Here is a 12,719-nt window from a genome sequence, read left to right as displayed (position 1 = left end):
GTGTAGACTAATATAACCCAGTTCAAAGCAGATATATGGCAGCGTAGATGGGGTCTCAGTCATTCAGGTTTCGCAGCAGTGTTCAGACATTGCTCCTTGCCTGGCTGACTGGTGTATGAATGCAGAGCAGGAGAGATTTCATGTGCAAATTCATGGGCCTGGCTTTGTTAAGGCCCAGTTCTAATAGCAAAATGACTATGTCAATATCATGTCAGTAATAACTCTCTTTTTATTTATTCCGGTGATACTATTTTTTAAAGTCACAATCTTCTTCCAAGAAGCTCAGGATAGCTTCATTTCTCCCCACCCTGACTTTGCCATGAAGCTAACTTTGCATTACAGTCGTTCCCCTGTATCAATGGGTTCTGCATCCAGATTCAACCATCCATGGTTTGAAACTATCCCCGCCTCCACTCAATCTCCAAAGCAAACCTTCATTTTGCCATCAGAGATGGAGGACTCAATTTTACTTCACAAATGAGACTTGAACATCAACTGATTTTGATATTAGTGGAGGGAAGCGGGCAGGGTCCTGGAACTAATCACCATAAGATACCAAGGGACCATTGTAGAATGATCCTATGAGCCTTGATAATCAACTGCTCTGTTAAGCTCTTGAAAATTCAAAGCCATGGCTTCCTTGACTGGTTCTTTCAACCTGTGGGACAGTTTCTAGCTTTTCCTACTACTTTCCATTTTCCTCAGCTTTATTGCATTTTCCAAGAAGTCAGATCATTTCATGAAATGTCCTAAGTACAACTGCCTCAGTTTAGCCATTTTCACTTCTAATGAGCATTCAGCCCTGATTTGCTATAAGACAAATTCATGTAGAGTATTTTTAGCAGTCCATGGTATTGGTAGAACTCTTCCTTTGCTCCACGATTGTAATAAGTTGATCTTCCTCTAAAATTCTGACTTCCATATTTAATTATATAATTTACATTTGGGAATCTTGGCTAGCTCCTTCATAGCTAGAATTTCCAAGTCTTAGTCATCTTCTGATTTCTTGACTGCAGTCTCCATTTTACTTAATGGCTTAGCTAAGAGATAGGAAATCCTTAACCATTAACCTTAACTCAACGTTTTTACTATCGATTTAAAAGTTATGGAAATCATCTGTATTCATTACTTTTGTCTTCTAGCTGTTTAACTGTAACTCTGCTTTTGCACTTTCACAAAGCAGAAAAATTCGAGATGTTTCTCTTTTTGGCATATAGTTTTCAGGATTCCCTGGCCACCTTTTTTCAATATGTTTCTACCAAAAATTGCCCATTTCCTTGGTAGGTTAGTCTAAGACATTATCATTATCTTCAGGCTACATAGTGACCTTCATGGCTTAGGTAACGTAAGTTATTACAAAAAAATATTGCAAATAATATTTCACTATTATTCACTATCCAACAGCTCACCGAAATAAGGAAGAAGACCATGCAACTGAGAGAAAAACCACTGGCATAACCAAGGTAACCTGGCAAAAGAGAAAACAGGGTGTTTCAGAAAAGTCCATGGATAGTGTTTATCTCTACTCTTTTCGTGTCAAGTTCTCAGATTTTGAACGTAGTCCAAGGGTAGAATCCAAGTGGCTTCCAAACTTTGGTCTTCCAGATGTTTTAGAGTTCAGCTCCCAGAATTCCTGACTGTGGCCAAGTCAGCTAGAGCTCCTGGGAGTTGAAGTCCAAAAAACTTGAAGGAGTAAAGTTTGGGAATCACTGATCCAAGGTATTGCCATTGAGTAAAGGTTTTCTTCATTAACTCTTCCTACCCCACTCCTAAATTTCTTGTTATGCACCAACTTCAGAGGAGGAATGGTGCTTTTGGAACAGCTTTTCAGATACACCTTCCTGAATGTGGTGGAGAATATTTTGATCAGGAAGGATTGTGGATTTAATCTTCTCCTTTTACAGACCCAACTGATGGTTCCACAGCCCTAAATAAAGTTCCTCCATCAATTGCCCTAGAAACACATGGGGATGGAGAAAGACACTTTAGTATTTATGAAAAAACAGATGATTTTCATGTTTTGGCAAGATTAAAAACAGACACAACACCCTTCCAAATTGTCTGTTTGGATCTCTTCCTGTAGACCAAGCCCATACTTGACTATACATTGATGCAGCTCCCAGTCATTTATCACCTGCAAATAGCAGGCAAGATAAAATCATACGGTCATGCTTAGATTCCCCACCTATTGCCTAGGAAGACGTACCAAGTTGTTTCATGAGAGCCAAAGGGAGGATGATGGATATGGAAACCATGATCACCAGGTAATTCCCGTTCATGTACCAGTCCCTGAAATGACACAGGCCAAGGTTAGGTTATCTGCAGGAGTTTAAAAGTTATATAAATACAGAGTTTGGCTAGAAAACATAAGTATCTAACAATGAATGAGGCATCCACATAGTCCTGCATGGCTAGGGTCCAAGCTATCTGAAAAAACCTGCCCAAGCCCTAACATCTTCAGGGAAGGCACCTTCACAGGCATGTTTAATGTGAACATGGGAGGGGGCTTTCTCTGTGGCTGCTCCTAGACTTGGACCTCTCCCCTTAACAAAGTTAGGACGGCTCCTTCTTTACTGTCTTTTTGGTGGCTGGTGAAGATCTTCCTGTTCCATCAAGCCTTTGGGAAATGATTGCTAACAACAGAAGGTGCTTTTATGAGGTTGTGCTGTTTTTAAAATATGTTTTAAAGTAACTTTCTGAATGAATTTGATTCTGTTGTTATTTTAATGCTGGTTTACTCTTGTATGTTTTAAGCTATATGTTAAACTGTAAGCAACAAGGTTTCTCCAAAGTTGGAAAATCTGTCCTGAACCTGGATCGTAGCACCAAGTTGAAATGAGGTTTCAGACTTTAGTACTTTTCAGAATCTTGCCTGATAGTTTGAAGGTCTGAGCAGGGCCATAGCCAGAAAAAAAATTCAAGGGGGGGGGGGGTTGAAACTTTTTTTAGCGAATCAAGAAGAGTAGTTCCGTAATGCAAAATAATTTAGGAACCAGGTTCCATTGATAAACTTCAGTGGACACTCAAGACAGATAAACTTCAATGGACACTCATGGGGATTTGGTTAATCAGTTAAAATTCATAAGTAAACCATTTTTTTTTAATCCTGAAAAATTTCGGGGGGGGGGGGGGTTGAACCCCTACCCCCCCCCCCCTTTGGCTACAGCAGACCCCCCTGGGTCTGAGCAAACCCCCCTGGGTCTGAGCAAAAGTCTACTAGTTTCCACCTGAACATTTATCAATTTCATATTATAATTCATCAATGAAATCTATGCATTCTGATTGAATAGCATGTTGCCCTTTTTTGTTGCACTTTGTGGAATTCTCCCCTAAACTGCATCTTCTGATAACCTACACAAACGTCAGGACCAGCCTATGTCGAATATCCTGAATGCTCTTTCTAATACAGAAAATGGAATTGACAATTGATGATTGGCTACTAAATTTGAAAAAATAAAAAAGGATTGGGTTTTAACAGGTTTTAATAATTAAAATAAATCATTTTATATTTCTACTTGAGTTTTGAAAGGTAACAATATAAATGGAAAATGTCTGACAAAAACAAGTATATAATTAAGGATGGTTTCTAATCTTTATTTAGTTATCCTTGAGTGACAACAGGAAGTCAATTAAACAGAATGTATAAAAGGATAAGGTGCAGTCACAAAAACTGTAAATTTATGCATTATATTTATCTAATTGTTAACATCAATACTCAATGATATGTTATGCCTTTTTATGTATATATGCACCAGATGAAATCAATTGTAAATAATATGATAAAAAACATCAATAAACATAAAATGGAATGAGAAATGGTATTATCTTCTCTAGAGTGAAGAAAATGCAATAGCAAAGGATATAATGGAAATGTCTTGGCAGCAACCAGAAAGGTCTCAAAAACTAAAACGGGCTCTAAGTGGTGTTTCTAATGGTCTGTACAGGTTGAATATCCCTTATTCGAAATCAATGGGACCAAAAGTGTTTTTTTATTTAGGAATATTTGCATATCATATATAATGAATTATCTTGGAGATGGGATCCATGTCTAAACACAAAATTCATTTATGTTTCATAGCCAGAAGGTAATCTTATAGAAAATTATTTCAAATAATTTTGTGCATTAAGCAAAATTTGTTTACATTAAACCATCAGAAAGCAAAGATATCATTATCTCAGCCACCTATGTGGACAATTTTGGATTCTGGGGTATTTTGGATTTCATAATTCTGGCTCAACTTGTATATGGGCTTTGCGGATAAGGAGTGGCTAAGGGGAAAAAAAACTATTCAGTGTCTTTAAGCTAAACATGTTTTCAAAGCTAATCTTTCTTATTCCCTTCCTTGCTGCATAAATACCAATTCCTGTGAACCTTCACTCCTCAGGCTTCTGTATCAAGTCTTTTCTCCCAGTTTCAAATTTTATTGAAACTTGACATTTTGTAAACAAACTCAGTATCCTAAAGCTGATTGCATTATTCCATTAGATGCCACTATTGATCAGCATCTAATCTATTGCATAATTTCACTTTCCTAGATATTGCACATAACTGTGTACATCACTTCATATAAAAGTAATGTTCTGATGATGAGCCCTGTTCAATTTCAATTGGGATGCCCAGAAAAAGAAGTGACTTGCTTAGGTTGCTCTACATTCTAGATAGTATTTTTATTCTCTTTGTGACCTTGAATATAGACTTTAAGTCAGGACTTACCATCAAACTAACTCTTGAGCACTACTCTTCCTATTAGCAGTCATGTTTCAAACTCTAGTATGAGCCACAGTAGGCTTTAAACAGATAGAGCTGAGAAAATTACTTTTAGAGGATAACAATTCCCTGTTGGATGGAAGAATTCTATGAGCTGAAGTCCAAAAAATTCAACATTTTCGAGTTCTGATGGAGACCACATAGTGATCTGCCACTAAATTTAGTTGACTTAGATATCAGCCCTTGAGTCATTGTAATAAATTCTAGCCAGTGAGGGACAATGCAGGACATGCTCTGGAATCCACTAATGGAAGAATCTCTTTGACCTTGAGCTTTGGGCCTGGCCAGCCAAACATGGAAACAAAAAGTATGTTACTATGAGTTTCTTAGAGGAAATGGGGACTACAAATAAAAACAATGAAATGGCCTATTGTCTTTAGCTCCCACACACACTTCTGGTGACTGGCGAAGCTGAGCCCTGAAGTGCCTGTGGAAAAGACAAACGATGACCTTTGCATGGACTCTCTTGAAAACCAGTGTCAAACAGCTTTGATATGCCTTGGATCTCAGTGGGGCTCAGTCTGCACTAAACTCCTTGGTTTGTAGATCAATAAAGCTGCTCACTGCAGACACCCTCCAGGGACTTCTAGCTGTGTACAACATGACATTCAATATGCCTTCTTCTCTGGATATAGGCTGCCTCACTAATTTCTACTCATCCTGCTGGACCTTTCTGCCCCATAGCTGTTTGCCTTGTCAGTTGTCATAAAATCAGCTTCTCTTCGAGTAAGCAAGATGAGATGGTTTTGCTTTGGGAACCAGGGCAAGGCGAGGTTTGGATTTCTGTTCTTCCTCCCTTCATCTTCACCCCTCCTTTCTTTCTTGCTCTTCTACTATATCTTCTAACTGTCCTGATTCGGCAAGGTCAGTCCCATTTGATCCTCTGTCAGCCTACTTTTTCATTTCTTTTTCCAGTATAGTAACCCAGTTTTTTCTCCATCTCCCACATTCCTCCTTCTTTCCCAGATCTTCATTGCTGAAAACTAAGTTCAATCGGCAAAGGTAATTAACTCAGGGGGAGGAGAGGAGGGTGCGGAATCACGTTCTTCTTAACAGGCTCCAGTGAAAGCAAAGTGCCACGATCTCCCATTAGCAACTTTTGCCATCTTGTTCATACTCTGATGTTCCTTTGCCACAAGCAACCTAATTTTAATCTATGATATTGTGTATATGTGACTGAAGATGGATCTTGGTCCTTTATATTTCAGTATTTCACATATCTTTTGAGGTAGCCACAGAGCAAATAAAGGAGGTTTTAGTTAGGCGGAGAGTTATGCTCTATCTGCAGAAGAAAATAAATTGCATTGGACGTGACTCTCTGTCATCCAAGATAGCATTTTCTCACCTCCAAAAACTTGTTGCAAAATACTTTCACCGCCCTCTAAGCATCTGCACATTTCAAGGCTTGCAAGGTGCACCCAAAAGAAGGAGCAAACTTTAAAATACAAAAGCTAAAATGATCAAAGATTTAGAAAAAAGGCAGAAACATGTTTTCAAAAGTGGAATAAATTAGGTAAATTGTGCCATTCAGACTCAAATGAGGAGAATTGTGTTGTCGAAGGCTTTCATGGCCGGAATCACAGAGTTGTTGTGTGTTTCTCGGCTGTATGGCTATGTTCCAGAAGGATTCTCTCCTGACGTTTCACCCACATCTATGGCAGGCATCCTCAGAGGTTGTGAGTTTCTGGCCATGAAGGGGCAGAATGGCAACCACCTCAGTCTGGTGTAAGCAAGGAGGGGAGATCCTCAAAGGGGGAATGTAGGGACTGACAGTAGACCTTTCTTGCTTATAGCGTCTTACAGTCCCTTCAGTCTGAGTCTGAAAAGCTTGCCTTCTAAATCTGAAGGCCATCTATATCCCTGGGTGACACAGTATCAACGACTCTCCTATATTGCCTCTCCTGCTCACTTTGAAGCAGAGCTTGGAAAAGCTAAAATTTTGGACTATAGCTCTAAGGCCTAAAAGAGACCATTTTCACAAGGAACATGAAGGAGTAGGTTGGACATTAGTCACTATAAAAGAGGGTCCTTTCAAATTGGTTTGATTTTTTTATGTCTATTATGTTTATTTAATTTAACCTTTGATTTTGGTTGTTTATAATTTATATTGAGTTTATATTATTTTATGTTTTGCCTTGATTTTTTTTCGGCATTGAATATTTGCCATTTTTGTTACTTTTTGTAAGCTGCCCTGGGTCATCTTGGGGAGAGAGGGCAGGTTATAAATAAAGTTTCATTATTATTATTATTATTATTATTATTATTATTATTATTATTATTATTATTATTACTACTACTATTATTACTCTGTGTTGAGGGGGGGGGGTCCTCAAAGTTAATGATAAACTGAAACTGGAGTTAATGTATTTTAATTCAAAAAGTCTGCTGTACAATATTTTCCAAATGCACAATATTTTCCAAAGCATATATATACTTCCTAGTTCCTATGGTTTCATGTACTGCATTTGTTATTTAAAAAAATATTTATTTATTTATTTATTTTGTATCAAAAGCACTGCATAAATTAGTATAAAACAAATAAAAATAGAAGAAGCACAAGTGGCTAAATATATTTTGACCAAAAACGGGCAACACCAATCGCATTGCCTGCAACCTCACACAATTCTTCCTCTGTATATGAGGCAAGACACTGCGGACAAGCATACAGATGTGGAGTTGTCTTCTCTGCTCCACAGTCACACAAGGTGGAGGATTCTTTTAGGTTGTGCCATTTTGCCAGGTTGTCTTTTGATCTGCCCACTCCACTTCTGAATCTGTTCAGGGACTTTCAGGTTGCCCGTTCTTGGTTTTCCCCTGGAGGCAGACCCTCATGGGGGCCATCCAACCAGGAATTCCTGGCTTTGTTGCTCAGAGGGACACCCTCGCTGTTGCTGGGGGATCATCAAGAGGAGTAGTGGTCCTCATGAAGCTTTTCCTTGAATTGAGTCTGCTGGGAGGAGGCTGATAGTCATGCAGTGGATGGCTTCCACAGTGTTCAACCTTATTTCTCTCACAGTTAGCAACAACTTCCTGTCGGATATTGGGGGGCAATGCCAGCTAGCTTGTAGAGTTTATCAACAGGTGTAGGTTTAAGACATCCTGTCATTATTCTGCATGTCTCATTCAATGCTATGTTCATCTGCTTTGCATGGGCAGACTTGTGCCAAACAGGGTAGGCATACTCAGCAGTTGAGTAAGACAAGGCCAAGGCTGATGTTCTTATTAATTTTGGGTCTGCACCCCATGTGCTGCCAGTAAGTTTCTGCAGGATGTTGTTTCGTGCGGCTACTTTGTGCTTGGTGTTCATGCAGTTAGTATTTGATCTAAGGTGACACCAAGATATTTAGGATGGAAACAATGTTCAAGCTCTTGGCTTTCCCAGGTAACTTTCAATATCCTACTGGCTTCATAGTTCCGTAGGTGGAAAGCACATACTTGTGTCTTGGCAGGGTTAGGCTTCAGGTGGTTATCTTTGTAGTAGCTGGAGAGATCCTTCAAGGCATTAGTAAGTTGGATTTCCACTGTTTCAACATCTTTTGCTTGTGTTCTTAGGAAAATAAATAGCAGTAACCAGGAAGTAACTATGATTTGTACAAGTCATCCTTCTATAATGAGTCAAACTGTTAAGGCTAATGAGTTATAATTGTTCTGTAAACTTGAAGCAAACTTGCAGAGAAGTTTTCCACTTGCAATTCCTTCAACTGTTTGTTTCAGGAGCTCAAGTTACTATATTTACTTTTCTTTGAAAGTTGCATGGTGTCAGCATAGATGTCAGAAGTGAGAATGAATTTTCACATGTACATGTTTTTTTTAGTAATCTGGGAAGTGTTAGTCTTGGAGTTTTGTAGGATTCTACCAATTGTAACTGGTAAATGCTCAGTGGCAGTGCTAGCAATTTGGGGAAGAAAACATTTACAGAGAGAGAATTCCATAATGGGGTGAGCAAAGACCTCATTTGTCTTCATTGGTCACTGCTGCCCATACAGCTCCCAGAATACAGCTCCTCCAGCTAGCATGGCCAAGTAGCTTTTTAAAGTAACTTTTCCAGACTCTGCTCTGAACTCACTTTCTTGGCTTTTCAGGTCAGACTTTTAACTGTAGTTAAAACATCAACTGGAACAAACAATTGTAACTTAGACCCTTTTCTAATTGGATACTGGCATCCCTGTTAAACTGCCGGCTTTAACCTTGAAACAGAATAGAGTCCAATGGTAAATTCACTTTGTAGTGTTATCTCTCAAATGACACAATGGACCTATTCACACAGAGGTGTCTGCAGGTTTTTATGAATCCCTTTGCAACCAAGAATCCTAGTCAACTTCCTTTCTTTAAAGGTCTTTAAATAGGGGCTGGACAGCCATCTTTTGAGAGTGTTTGAATTGTGTATTCCTACATGGCAAGGAAGCTCAACTAGTACATAGCCCTTTTGCTCCCTTCCAGTTCTGATTCCTTGGTTTCAGATTTACAAGCACTTGCCTGATCCTTAGTACTCAAGAGTTACAATTTTAGTGAACTATTGACTCCTTCCTAGCCAAAAGCCACAATAACTGTGGCTGGTTTTAGAATTAGCAGGAATGTCAATCACTCAGAAGATGGGAAGAATCCAAGTAGTCATGTTCTCACCTTGCTTAAGGTGAGCACAAAAGATGTTTAGGAGCAATACTGCAAGCCACCCATTCTAGAAAGTGGGCACTGCCTAATAGCAGTATTAATACCTCAATAAACAGTGAGGTTTGGTCTCTTTCTCTCAAATGCTGCATAGCAAGAGATGTGCTGTGAGCAAAGGCACGAATACAGCTGCTGCATCCAGGACAGAGACTGTGGAGGAAATGATGCATCGTGCAAGGATTGGAAGTTCACTCTGGTTTAATCCTATGCAGAGGGTTTATTCAGCACTGGCGTCAATCAAAAATAGTAGTGGCTTAATCCCTGTGACAGGCTGCCCAGCAGGAGACAAATCTCTGTGCTACGAGAGAAAGATGTGAACTAGAGCTGAGCCCTTGGGAAGGAGGTAGAAAGCTGGGGAAGCGTGGGTGGGACAGAAACAATCAACTAGATGGGGAAAGGTGCTTGAAAGAGATGAAGAAAGGCCTTAGCAAAGCTTAGCAAAAGTATTTTGAGGACCACAGCTTCAATATTTTCCCAACTCTCTGGCCCTTAATAAGAGCTGATTATTGGATGCCCATGAGACCCACAGCCCCATCCTACAGTCTATATGAAAGTACAGATAGTCATCCCCCAAACAACATAGCCTCTGCTGAGTACAGTGGTGAGACACTATGGTCTACTGGTGAATAAAGAATCAAACAGACAAGAGGTGAATAGGAGATGTGCCAGCCAAGAGACACTCACGTTGTTTTCTCCTCCAAGTTGAGGAAGGTCTGGATGACCAGAGGCACTTCAGATTTCACAATGTACAGGTAACTTGACATGGCTGAGGAGGAAGACAGACATAATATCAGAGGAAAAGTTGCTTGGCAAAACTGTCCCAATTGATGTAATTGATTATTCACTCCTGGAAAACAGAGGTGGTGATCATATAGATCTCTACATTTCGTTGGACTTCAAGTCCCATCAGCCTTAACTAGCCAACCAATGTTGAGGGATGATGGGAGCTACCGCTGGGAGGACTATCTCTTCCCCAGCCCTGCTATATCAGGAGAATAGATAAGAGGCATTCACAGAGCATGGAAAACGGAGTCACAGTCTCCATTTCTTTCTTACCTCCAATATTCTGTAGTGTTATAGCAACAGCAGCAGCCAATTTCCCTGGAGTTCCAAATGCCCTGTAGCCCAACTGTTCATAGGCGCGGATTCCTTACACGACATCACAATTTAACAGACAAGGACAAAACAGAGAGAGAAAGGGAGGGAGGGAGAGAGGATAAGTGACTCATATTTGTACAAGGCACATTGCTCTTGGGCAAAATCTCAGGCAACACAGCAAGAATGAAAGTGATTATTAGAAGGTGACTTTAAGAAGTCAAGCACAGCGAATTGACAGCCATCAGAATTCTTCATGGTCCCTAAAAGTTCAACTAAAGAACCATTCTACTGCTAAATAATATAGGAGGAAACATTGGCATTTAGGCACTATAGGATCCATTTTATGTGTTATTATTACAGAGTAATGCTTGAGGTAAATTTAGAGAGAGGACTGGAAAGGCAACAACTCTCTGGTCATAAACCTCAGAAATTCATAGAGGGTCAAAGATGCAAAAGCCCACAGCTTTACTTTATTTAGTTTATTTATACCCAACTTGTTCCTTCATGGCACTCAAGACAGCATATGTGAAATACCCCGGCAGTCTCCCAACCCAATCTGACACAGACAGGGTGAATTTAGCATCACTGGACACTTTCCCCCCAATACGGGAGGCTTTCCGTATTGTGTTGGTTCCAATGGAGCCAGCACAGGGCCTTGCCAGAGGATGACACTTTCCCCTTGTGATGGGGAAAGCATCACCAAGAGGTAGCTGCTCATGGGCGACAGATTCACTCCACTGCCCCTCTCTTTCTCCCAGATGCCAGGCGATGCAGGATAATTTATCTGGCCTTTATGAGGCCCCAAGTCAAGCCTACTTAACCTTACCTCCAGCAAGATAGTTGTGAGAGATGCCTATGGGAGAAATGTCAGGTGGATCTAAATCAGTTATGATTTTTATATAGGTTTGCAGTACTTACCGACAATTCCTGAGGATTTGAGTAGCAAATGGATGGAGTAACTGGATAACAGTGCTACAGCAGTCAAGAGAAATCTAGAAGAAAAGGAGGAGACTATCATCTGGGGAGCTTTCCAAGCTTAGATCCCAACCAATAGGATAGAGTGAAAACTTTCATAGAATCATAGAATTCTTCTAACACAGAATGGCTGTGGTCTTCATCTTCTGAGGTCTTTCTGCAGGTCTAGCAGAAACACATACCAATGTAATACTCCATCAAGCTCCTTGGTCTTGGTGTAATGGTCCCACAAGCTTTAATACCAAGGACATTCATATATTCACATGAACTAGAACAGCCTTTCTCACCCTGGTGTCCTCAGGAGGCTGGGCTACAACTCCCATCACGCTTTGCAATCTCTGATTAATGGAAAGATAAAAAGCTCTGGGGGGGCATCCATTTATGGAATGCTGAACTAGAGATATGGCTGTGACAATCTTTTTGTAAGAAGACACACATACATCTATGTCTTCACTGGGAACCTCATGTTAAGACCAAATGTTGCATAATGCTAGTCTTGTTGGTTGTGTTTAGTGTTAGATTATAGAGGAGTAGAACACTTGTCATTCAAACAGCAAAGCTACTTTGTAAAGGTTTGAATACTTATTGGATTTATGTGGCAGAGTGATTGCAAAAAAAAAAGCTTCACAATATGGTGATCACATGGGGATGGGGAGTGATGTCATTTGTTATAAATCATTTAGTAAGCCACATCCAGTGACTGTCTATAACACTTGGGGGAACCACACTCCAAACAACAATCACAGCTGCTGTTCCTGCACTCTTCAAACTGTCCTTCCAAACTCACACCCTCTAGTTATGTGTGATTACAACTTCCATCATCCTCAAACAGTAAGGCAATGCTGGTTGGGCATGCTGACGGTTTTAGCTATAGCTCAACACACCAGGAGGGCCAAGTAAGAAGGTTTGTGAGCAACTACAAGGAGGACTCTGATGGCCGAAAGTTAGGAAGAGCTGAGGAGCCTTATCACCAAAGTGAAAGAAGAAAGAAGGAGAAAACGTGGAGGCAGTGACAGACTTTATATTTCTAGGCGCGAAGATCACTGCAGACACAGACTGCAGCCAGGAAATCTGAAGACATTTACTTCTTGGGAGGAGAGCAATGGCCAACCTTGACAAAATAGTGAAGAGCAGAGACATCACACTGGCAACGAAGATCCACATACTCAAAGCAATGGTATTCCCCATAATAACCTATGGATGTGAGAGC

The 12,719-nt window shown here is 40.1% G+C and overlaps 1 protein-coding gene across 1 annotated transcript in view; it reads right to left on the bottom strand.

Moving 5' to 3' along the window:
• The window catches only part of slc38a3 (solute carrier family 38 member 3), a 110,533-nt gene that overhangs the window by 14,245 nt on the left and 83,569 nt on the right, over positions 1-12,719 (bottom strand). Inside the window, exons 5-9 of the mRNA XM_008105029.3 lie at positions 11,453-11,526; positions 10,493-10,585; positions 10,121-10,202; positions 2,207-2,289; positions 1,410-1,468 (exon numbers count right to left, since the gene is read on the bottom strand). Coding sequence (XP_008103236.1) covers positions 1,410-1,468; positions 2,207-2,289; positions 10,121-10,202; positions 10,493-10,585; positions 11,453-11,526 — 391 coding nt within the window. The remainder of the gene's footprint in view (positions 1-1,409; positions 1,469-2,206; positions 2,290-10,120; positions 10,203-10,492; positions 10,586-11,452; positions 11,527-12,719) is intronic.

The sequence above is a fragment of the Anolis carolinensis genome, chromosome 2 (genome assembly GCF_035594765.1).
Source record: "Anolis carolinensis isolate JA03-04 chromosome 2, rAnoCar3.1.pri, whole genome shotgun sequence".
Taxonomy (NCBI): Eukaryota; Metazoa; Chordata; class Lepidosauria; order Squamata; family Dactyloidae; genus Anolis; species Anolis carolinensis.
The sequence above is the reverse complement of the archived record's forward strand: the minus strand, read 5'-3'. Positions and strand labels throughout refer to the sequence as shown.